This window comes from Acanthisitta chloris, unplaced genomic scaffold (assembly GCF_000695815.1).
Source record: "Acanthisitta chloris isolate BGI_N310 unplaced genomic scaffold, ASM69581v1 scaffold4292, whole genome shotgun sequence".
NCBI classification, from domain to species: Eukaryota; Metazoa; Chordata; class Aves; order Passeriformes; family Acanthisittidae; genus Acanthisitta; species Acanthisitta chloris.
Genome location: NW_008659729.1, coordinates 1 through 10,532, shown reverse-complemented (window position 1 = coordinate 10,532; position 10,532 = coordinate 1). Strand labels below are relative to the sequence as shown.

The window sequence follows — 10,532 nt, the reverse complement described above, 5'->3', positions numbered from 1 at the left end:
TTTAAGGCTGCTGTGGGCTGAACCTCTCACCTGAGTGATGTAGATCTGAACAGTGGCCAAAAACTTGCACTGTGTAAGGTGAAGTCCTGTCTGCAGAGGTGTGCACACAGCTGCCTTCAGAGCTGACCTCCCTCTAGGGCTTGGCTGGATTTAACTGTCCCTTATTTGTCCCTTCCTCAGACCCTACAAACTGTTGTTACTCTCCTCCTTCCCTCTGGTTTTCCTGCTCTGCCTGACACCTCAAGTTCCTTGTGCTTTAGGTTTCTGGGGTCTGCTCGAGCTCACCCAGGGCCCTGGAAGGGATGAGCAGGGGTAATGCCCAAACAGTGCCTGTGCCTCAATGTCAGGGTGTCACTGTGGAGTGGCCACTGTGTTTGTGCTGGCAGATGGCTGTATGCCTAGCTGAGAAGCCAGCACTTGGGGAAGGGGCTAAAGATAAATTGTCCCTGGAACGTGGGTTTCTCCGTGGGGTTACGAGAGGTGGCTCTGCTGCCATCACTCCTCCTCCTGCTTCCATCTCTCTGCTTCCCAGAGACCAGCTTCTGGCCTGGGTCCTCCTGTTGATGTGTCCTTGCCTCCCTGTGCAGGTGAGGAGCTCATTTACCTGGATCCTCACACCACACAGCCAGCAGTGGAGCCCACTGACAGCGGGTGCCTCCCTGATGAGAGCTTCCACTGCCAGCACCCCCCGTGCAGGATGAGCATTGCCGAGCTCGACCCGTCCATTGCCGTGGTGAGTTCTGCTCCAGCCACCGCAGGGAGCAGTGCACAGCTCTCCCTTTCCCCAGGGAATTGGCACAGGCAGTGGGGATGGGCTGGGTACGCTGCAGTGCTGTGCTCTGGGCAAGTGCTGCCCTGGGTTTCGGTGCTGTTGGTAGAGCAGCTCCTCATGCAGGAAGCTTGGGCCAGGGAAGGTCCCCTTGCATGGCAATGAAATGCCATTCTTTGTGGGGCAGTGTCCTTCTCTCAGGTTTGGTTTGGGCTTTGATTCTTGCCTTTTGATGGGCAGATCTGAATCCACTCCTGAATCCCTATTATGATACACATTGGCTTGTTTTCTGGTGAACCTGAGATGCTTGCCCCTTGCTTCTACAGTGGTTGTTTTTCCTGCTTTTCCTGGCTGCTATCGAGCAGGCATTGCTGATTCCAGCCCTTGGATAGTCTGGTCACATCAGGCCTTTGGGGAGTGTTCAGTTTAACAGGGCAGTGTTGGCCACAGTATAAAACCAAGGCAGTTGGGTGCTGTAGCTGCTCACAGTCCTGATTGTAGCTTGGCATTAAGGCAGGGCCCTAAATCTGAAGCGATCAACCTAAAGTATAGAAAGATAAACTCTTTTTATTTTTCAGGGCTTTTTCTGCAACACAGAGGCAGATTTTAATGATTGGTGCCAGCAAATCAAAAAGGTTTGTGTTTATATATCTGGTCAGACATTGAACAGGCTGCCCAGGGAAGGGATGGAGTCAACCATCCCTGGAAGTGTTCAAAAGCCACGTGGATGTGGCACTTGGGGACATGGGTTAGTGGTGGGCTTGGCAGTGCTGGGGGAATGGTTGTACTGGATTATCTTGGAGGTCTTTTCCAACCTAAACGATTCTCTATCACCACAAAAGGAACGTCAGGTGTTGTCATTCCCAAAGCACTGCCCGGAGACTATGTTCTCTGCAGCACAAGCCCAGTTTAAACCATATCAACCAGTTTATTAAACTACCAAAAGGAGCAGAGCTCAGAAATTCTGTTGGTGATGAGTGTCCAAGATTTGAAAAACACTTTTCCAGCTGCAGTGAAGTCCCACCAGATCGTTATTACCCCTTGGAGAGCAGCAGGAGTGCAGAGCTGTTGGTGCTCATGGCTCTCTCTGTCCCCGCAGCTGTCCATGGTGAGAGGAGCTCTGCCCATGTTCGAGCTGGTGGAGCATCAGCCCTCACACTTCTCCAACCCTGACGTCCTCAATCTCACACCAGGTGAGGTCACACAGGGAGAGCTGAGGGTGGGACAGTCCCTTTGGTCCTCTGGAAATCCTGTGCTGATTTCCAGTCACAGTGGCACACTGTGACTTCTAGTATGTTCCTGTTCCACCTGCAGTTCTGGTCTGGAGCGCTTGGGTCAATTTATGTTAACTTTTGGCTTTGAACTAGTGGTTTGCAGATCCGACATTGTCTCAGGATGACTTTTAGAATAACCTGTGAATGGTGGTGGTGCTGGAGGGGAAGAAAAACGAGCTCACAGGCTGCCACAGCAATGTGATTCTAGGATTTCTAAAGGGATGCTTAGAGGCATCGAAACTGTCTATTGAAAAGACTGAAACTGAGTTTGTAGGTAGTGAAAATGGTGCAAGACAGGGCTGGTCACAGGTAGTTCCAGCACATGACACTGCTTCCTGTGCATGTTCTACTGCCAGTGTAGGAAGGAACAAGTGCTGGACACTGTCTTGGCTGTCAGACTCTGCTTATCATGTCAATGTGAACAAACACTGCAGGAGATAAGGAACCATTGGCAGCTGCTGCCAAGAGCAGTGTGTGTGACCCACCCTATCACCAGCCTCTGGGCTGGCACCTGCACCCTGTGCTGCCTTTGCTGTCTCTTTCCTTAGTGTGAGCTCTCAAACCTTCCTTATTATACTGTCTTGTGCTGGCAGAGAGCTCAGTCCTCTCAAACTGCCAACTCATCCTTGCCTATATTAAACTGGCCCTAATTCCTGCCTTTCCTGCTTGTAAAAATACTTTTTTAATGGACTACTTGTCCTTCTTCCTCTTCCATGGCTTGGAGAGTCTTTCCCATCTGCCATGGCCATTCTGTTTCTCTTAGTCCTGTCCCTCACTAGAAGGAGTAATTGTACTTAGAGCCCTTCTAGTGCCTCAGGGAGCTCCAAGAAAGCTGCAGAGGCACTTGGGACAAGGGCCAGGAGGGCCAGGGCAAGGGGAAATGGCTTCCCACTGCCAGAGGGCAGGGACAGATGGGACATTGGGAAGGAATTCTTCCCTGTGAGGTGCTGAGACACTGGCACAGGTTGCTCAGAGTAGCTGTGGCTGCTCCATCCCTGGAAGTGTTCCAGACCAGGCTGGATGGGGCTTGGAGCAACCTGGGCTGGTGGGAGGTGTCCCTGCCCATGGCAGGGAGTGTAATAAGGTGAGCTTTAAGGTCCCTTCCAACCCAAGTCTGTGATTCTGTGACTGTCCAGCCTGAGTGGATTGAGGTTTCTCCTTTACTTCCCCAGTTTGCCCATATGTTCTCACCTGGTTCTTTTCCCTGTGCTAAAGTTGCTTCCCCTTTGGCCATGTGCTTCTTCATCAGCATAGAGTTGGAAGCATGGGCAGGAGGTATCAACTACATTACCTGTTCTCACAAAATGGGCTGTTTTTGGAGAGTGCATGTTGTGTAATTACATTCCCTAACAGCTGTATCAAAGGCAGTTACAGCAGAAATGATTCTCTAAACCATAGTGGAGAAATGTTCCTGTACCAGTTAATTGGGTCAGAAATCTTCATGGATATTAGTCCAGACCTGGTAAAATTCTCCTCTTCTGAGTGTTTTGAGGCAAATCAGTCTCCTGCTGGTGCACAGGAAGGTTGTACCTGGTTGCCCCTGCCAGTGGCAGCAGAGTTGTGTGTGGGCTCCGTGGAAGAGAACAGAATTCTCTCCAGTGTGTTTTCCATGCCATTGATGTCTTCTCATCCCTTCTCAGAACCTTCACTCAGGTGTGTCACTGTGTCTTGGGACCGGTGGGCACTTGACACTCCAGCTGTGATGCCCTCCAGCTGCTGCTCTCCCTGACAGCCCCACAAAAGTAGTGCTTTCCTTTTCTCTTCCAGACTCCTCCGACGCCGACAGATTGGAAAGGTTTTTTGACTCGGAAGACGAAGACTTTGAAATCCTATCCCTTTGAAAAACAAACAGGAAACTGACTCTGCGAATTTGTGTATGTGTGGGGAGAAGGGGGGGAGGGAAGCTCCTTGGAGAGCCTGGGGCTACCGGTTTTCATAGGCGCTTGCTGCCATCTCTGCCTGCCCATCCCGGCCTCTCCCGCAGCCCCGGAGCACAGCGTCTGCCTGGGATGAGGAACCACGTGGGTGGCACAGCCCTGCTGGCTGCAGTCGGAATTTCTCAGCAGCAAACAGTTGCTGGAGTTGGATGCAGTGGTGCTGAGTTCAGAGCCTCTCTCACATCAGCAGGTCTCAGTGGCCTTCTGGGGGAGGCACAGGAACGGTCAGAGGGCTCGATCCTCCCGTGGGGACTCCCCTCTGAAGCTTAAGTAGAGCCCACCTGTCACTTAGGAGAAATGTCCAGTTAATGCCTCTAGCAGCTTTTCTTCTCACTTTCCAACCTGGACTGCAGCTCGCAATGCCAAGGAACAGCAGCCATGTCCCACAGAGAGCTGTGAAGCCTCCAGTGTGCAGGTCCCTACGGTACAACTCCTGTTCATGCTCTGCAGGGCACAGCACTGCCTCTCCTGCTCACATCCTATGGAAAGGGAGTTGAGGGAACCTCCATGTGGCTGGGAATTCAATAAGCAAACAGCTGTCTGGGAAAGTGCGGAGCATTCATGCTGCTGGGGAGGAGCATCTGAATCCCAGTTTAAACACCAGCAGAAGGAATGGAAGATATGTACATACTCAGTGAGTCAACCCAGGTGCTTCTACACTGGATTAATCTCTACAGCAAGTACCTTCAGGAGAGCTGCTTTGAGAACTGGATTCCGTAGCCCTGGAGAAGAGAGCCCACAGCTGGGAGAGGTGAGCCAGGACAGCTGAGCTGTGCCAGGCGTGTGCCTGCTCCTGCTGCAGCAGCATCTGGGGAGCTCATCCTGTCCCAAACACCTGAGCTATCTAACTCTTCGAGGTGCCCTTGGTGGGTTGGTCAGCAGTTCCTCCAACTACTTCTGTTGGACATTCCCTTTCCAAAGCAGAAGGGGTGCCTGAAGGTGTGGAGTAGCTCCTGAGCTGTGTCAGTTCCTGCCCCTGCCAGCTCCTCTCCCTGCAGAGTGTGCACAGAGGTACTGTAGGAGCTAACCTGGAGAAATCTGCCCAAGAAGTGCAGAATGCCTGGAGAAGGTCCCATTATACTGAAAATTTTAGCTGCTTTAAGCTGGTAGCTCTGCCTAGGGCCCTTCTCTGCACAGAGCAGTGGAGGAAAGCTCAGTGTAAACAGCAAGGGAAGACGCTGCCGTGGTTTCCTTGCTGCAGGCTGCACCCTGTGTGCACAGCTTTGGTTTGTACCTTCAGGGTTGGGAGCTGTCAGGTGGTGGGTTTTTGTGCCCAGGGGTCGTGCCAGCTGGCTAGAAATGAGCTGTTTCCCCTGTGACTGACCTACTGATGCTCTAACTGTCCCTGTGATGCCCGAAAGCAGAGGTGTGAACTGGGAACCACAATGCTTCTGTCACTAAATTATTATTTGCTGCTTTTCTGCCTGCTTCTCCTCTTCTCTCTTGTAGTCAGGGGAAGAGGCAGCAGAGGATGTGGGGCTGTGCTCCATTCATCTGCTTTCAATTTCTATCTGAATAAACAGATCTAAAACCTTTGCCTGTCCCAGCGTCCTTGCAGGAGCTGAAGGAGGTGCTGCCTGGTATCCAGTGGTCCTGCAGTGTAGTTGGGAATGCTGGAACCTGTTTTGCCATGGAATGGCATGAGCTGTGCTTGAATCAGAAGGCTCTACCCTCTGGTGGCATTGGCCTTTTCACTGAGAGCTCATTATACCACAAGATTCCAGTGCCTAAAGGGGCTCCAAGATTGCTGCAGAGGGACTTGGGACAAGGGCCTGGAGGGACAGGACACAGGGAATGGCTTCCCACTGCCAGAGGGCAGGGACAGGTGGGATATTGGGAAGGAATTCTTTCCTGTGAGGGTGCTGAGGCACTGGCACAGGTTGCTCAGAGCAGCTGTGGCTGCTCCATCCCTGGCAGTGTTCCAGGCCAGGTTTAACATCCCAGTTTGTTGTTATTTAGTCGTCATTACTGCTGACCTGGGTGAATTCAGAGCTGCTCTGGTTTGGCAGTCTGTGCTGGGCTTGTTCACACTGTTCTGGGGTGTGTGCAGGAGCCACAGGGGACTATCCCTCTCCTCTTGGCCACAGTCTAAGCTAATTTGTGTGCCACTCACCCTCCTGATTGGCCTTGTTATGAGCAAATCCATCTATCTGATGCTGTTTTCTGCTCACAGCAGTTCAGTTTCTGTCTTTTTCTCACTACATAGCTGCAGAATAGGCTTGAATTCACCTCTCCCTTCATTCCACAGCTCTAGCAAACAGCTTTCCCCTTCTAGAAGATAAATGATCATGCCGGAGAGAAAAAGAAAAGCTCTATGCAAAATGCTTAAAAGAATAATTTATTAGCAGGGCCCCTACAGCCTGGTTTGCCCAAACTATGGGGGATGCATCTGCTACACAGGTAGGGGCATCAGAAACAAGGCACTTCCCCAAAGCTGGGAGGGCTGGTGCCTGGCAATTGCTGCTGCTCATGCCCAGGGGTGACTCCACACCCACAGCTGCACTGCAGAGCTGGAGTTAAAAGGAACTCCTGCTTAGGAAAGGTTTTTGTGCCATAAGCACGTAATAAATTCCTTGTATTTGTTTAAAAAATACAGAAGGGACCATACAGGTTGGAGGGAGGTGCAGGTAACATACATAACAAGGACATCAGCATCATGCTGGACCTAGGAGAATGCACAGGATCTAGGCTGTAGCTACTGGAAGGTGATATAGGGATGATCCAACACGATGATCCAAGAGATGAGCCTGAGCTTTCCAATATTTTTCTAGACCTGACCTGTATCAAGTTTTATTTCCAGAGCTCTCCCAAAGGTTTATTCTGAACCTCCTGCATAGTTGCCTCTGCAATGGACTTGATTTCTATGTGCAAGTCTTCTATGCTCTTTGAAGCATCCACTGCCTGTTTCCAAGATAAATACAGGAAAACTTGTTACTAGACACCAGCAAAGGGAAAAAACCTTGTGGTTAACATCTGCTCCCCCAATACTCAATACTGTGACTTGATGAGCAGTAAAATGAGCTAATCACACCTCCTGTGTGCTGGTTCTGGAGTGGGATTGGGAAAAACCAATCTCTGTAGGAATAGATGTGGGGCTGAGTGAAGTGAAACAGAAAAAACTGCATGTTGTTTGCTGACAGTCTTTGGAGGGTGTGACACAGAGGCAGGTAAGCTGGGACTCATCCCAAAGAGCTAACCAGGGTGTCCTGAAACAGGGAAGTGCCACAGCCCATGATGCCCTTGGCTGGTCCCAAACGTGTCCCCCTGACCAGGAAAGGGGAGCACAGGGATGCACTGGGCACAGCTGGGAGTTCCCATGAGAGACTCCCAGCCCACCCCAGGACAGGCCCAGCAGACTTAATTTCCTCACCTTCCAGTTCAGGGTCTTGTCTTCCATCAGGCAGTAGAAGGACTGCAGAACCTTCTCTTGGAAGGAACTGATCTCATAACGTTCGTGTCCAAAGTTCCCTCGTTCTGCTGCTTCTGCTGGGCTCAGCTGCAGGAACAGGATCAGGTCTGGCTTTGGGAGTCCAATGTCAGGCTGTTTGCACCAGTCCAGGCTGAAGTTCTGTCCCAAAGACAAACTGAGTTGGAGGTGAAAGGAACACAAAGAAGGGAAAGCAGCAGGTTGGCTGGAAAGTGAGGTAGCAAAGGAACAACCACAGGAGTCAGGAATTGTGGCCCAGAACACTCAGCACAGGCTCCAAACTGAAAAGGTGATCTCCCAACTTACCTGTGGGAATTCAGTCCTGGTCATTGTGGGGGCAGCAGGTTCTGCTAGGTGCTGTGCACCTCTTGTGCCCATTTAAGTTGAATAGAGCTGAAGATTTCAGTGTCTCTTCTGTAGAGCCCATCAGAGCTCAGTCAGGTCATGTTCTGAGCCTCCACACAGCTGCCACCAGTCCAAAACTTGTGCTAGGTCCAAGAGAAAGCTGCTCTCAAACACACCACACAGCTTCAGGGTGGCTCTCTGATCCCATGGAGGATCCTTTCCAACACTCACCTACCCAGAGGTTTCAGCCCAGACACGAGATGCTGTTTCCAGCTTTTGTTGCCAGATCTGAAGACTTCCATCGGGGATTGTAAGTCCATGATGTTGAGGAGAGACCATGGAGGCTCATCCACATCTTAAATCCCTCTTCTGAGAGGCACAGGCAAACCTGCCCTCCAGCTTCTTTCCAAGTGTTGTGTCCGGTAATGGGGGTATTTTTGGATGCATGAGTAGTGGGGTTTTAATTCCATGAGGGTGTGACAGGAACTGGAAGTGCCACAGCATCCATCAGACTATTGAGTTAGATGGGGACATCAACATCTCCCATTCTTCTGGCAGTGCTTCTTGAGATAAAAAGCAGGTCAAACTCCCATCATTCCTTTAAGCAGATGAGGTCCTCTCTAGCAGCACAGGATGCCATTCCTGTTTCCCAAGAGTTGCATCCACATGGCTGCAGGTTGCCAGCTATGTCCAAAGAAATGGAGACACTTTAAGACAGTCTTTACCCCCACTGAGTAGCATTCCTTGCTGTGCCCGTGTGGTTTGGAGTGACTCAGCTCCTGTGTCAAACATGTCTTGGCTCCTAATCTGGGGCTTTTGCAAACACCCTGTTAGACCTCTACACTTTAATGCATCTGAGGGTTAAGCCTCAAACTATATGTCCAGGCTTAGGGAAGCAGGTGGGTGGAAAAAGGAGCAGGTGTGGGCGCAGGGCACAGGATCTCCTGGATTCCTCCAAGAAGCAGGGAAAGGCTTGGGCAGGAAGGAATGTAGGTCACAGCTGGTGCTGAAGCAGGGAGGAAGCATCTGTGACCACAGGATGCTTTCTGAGGGGTGGTGGCTACTGAGCAGGATGAGGACTGATCTGATGGGGGGGACAGGAGCATCTGTGCAGGACACCCAGAGGCAGCTGACAGAGCTCGTATGTCCTGAAAGCACAGACAGGCACAAGTGGGAACGAGAGAAATTCAGGCTACATGAAGGAAATCACTTTTCCTCTGAAGGTGAGCAAAGAGCCCAGAAAGGAGTGGATCTACATCCCTGGAGGTTCTCCAAGCTTGGCTGGATGTGGGCCCAAGCAGCTTGCTTGATGTCAGCCCAGCTGGAGATCAGGCTCTGTGACTCCCACAGCTTCTTTCAACGTGTGTGGTTGTGTTAATCTGTGCAGGTTTGCGGGCCAGCAGCCAGAGCAAGTCAAGTGTGCAGGGGGCTGAAATAAACCCACAGAATCATTGCCCAAACAGGTCAGCTTCCAGGCCAGGAGTCTGTCCAGACTCACAAAGAGTAACCAGCTGAGTTCCTGTGCTTGTCCTGGGAAAGGGCAGACCGAGACACACACTCCATGCCAATACCTGAGCTGAAACTTCCACCCCTGAAGGTCAATCCTCACTTCCCAGAAGGAGGATGTCCCCTGGGCTGCTCACACTCATCCCTCCTCCTGGAGCTGCTTCCCCAGGCCCAGGGAGGGGCAGGGGCTGCTGCAGGTCTCACTCACCCCTTTGGCACTAGTGAAGGCCACTCCAGAGAAGGCATATCTGTCAACCACAATGGTGATCCCTTGGTGGAGTTTCTCTTTCATTGAAGGTCTAAAACCATATGGGAGACAAAACGACAAAATTACATTCCTATGCAGTGACAGAAATGAAAGTTCCTCTAAAAAGTGTGTCATCACTGACAGAGATCACTGGCAGGGCAGCTGTGAGCTGGTTGTGTTCTGCCCTCTGACAGCCACTAACTGAAGAGCCTTTCAACACACCCAGACTCAGGGTGCTCAGGGCACTGCTCTGGGCAGCTCCAGGGCTCATAGGCAAGGTCAGACCTGAACTATACTGACATGAACAGCTTAGTCCTCTTCCCTTCTAGGTGCTGCAGCAGATTTGTGATATGCTCTAACCTTCCCAGGCCATGAACAGGGAGGGGAAACATGGCATCAGTGATTCCAAACAAACTGAGAGGGCAGGGATAGGTGAGAGATTGGGAAGAAATTCCTCCCTGGGAGTGTGCTGAGACACTGGCACAGGTTGCCCAGAGCAGCTGTGGCTGCTCCATCCCTGGGAATGTTCCAGGCCACGTTGGATGGGGCTTGGTGCAACCTGGGCTGGTGGGAGGTGTCCCTGCTCGTGGCAGGGTATGGAGCAAGCTGGTCCTTAAGGTCCCTTCCAGCACTAACCATTCTGGGATTCTATAATCAAATCCGAAGCTATAAGAGCCCTTGAAGCATCACTTCCAGCCTGTTTCCCTGGCTAAGCAGGATCACACTCTTGTACCCATTGGAAGCTAAACCCCCAGGGCTTCAACACCACACATTTTTCTGTCACAAGTGAAAAAACATCATCTTTACACATGTTCCCAGCGGTTGGCAGAGAAGAGCAGGTGCACAGTGTGGTCCTCCAGGTTCTTCTCTCTCACCAGGTATGAGCTGATCAACTGCCCAATCTCCGTGGTTCTGTCTGTGGGGAACAGGGAGAAGGAGCTCAGCTTGGCCTCAGTTGCTCTCCCCAGAGAACATCCACCTGTCCTGGGGGCCTGTCAGTCACAGGTTGCTCTGACTGGTGCCAGGG

General features: G+C 51.4%; 2 protein-coding genes across 2 annotated transcripts in view; one reads left to right on the top strand and one right to left on the bottom strand.

Moving 5' to 3' along the window:
- ATG4B (autophagy related 4B, cysteine peptidase) overlaps nt 1-4,385 on the top strand; it is a gene marked incomplete at its 5' end in the record, with an annotated part of 13,650 nt that extends 9,265 nt beyond the window's left edge. The window contains 4 exons of the mRNA XM_009069498.1: nt 588-733; nt 1,348-1,404; nt 1,869-1,962; nt 3,811-4,385. Coding sequence (XP_009067746.1) covers nt 588-733; nt 1,348-1,404; nt 1,869-1,962; nt 3,811-3,884 — 371 coding nt within the window. The remainder of the gene's footprint in view (nt 1-587; nt 734-1,347; nt 1,405-1,868; nt 1,963-3,810) is intronic.
- A 2,385-nt stretch (nt 4,386-6,770) lies between these two features.
- Nucleotides 6,771-10,465, bottom strand: DTYMK (deoxythymidylate kinase (thymidylate kinase); the record flags this gene model as incomplete). Its single annotated transcript, XM_009069497.1, has 4 exons — nt 6,771-6,881; nt 7,351-7,548; nt 9,467-9,557; nt 10,313-10,465. Coding segments are annotated over 4 exons (553 nt in total), but the record flags the coding sequence as incomplete, so codon positions are not given.
- Nucleotides 10,466-10,532: the final 67 nt, after the last annotated feature.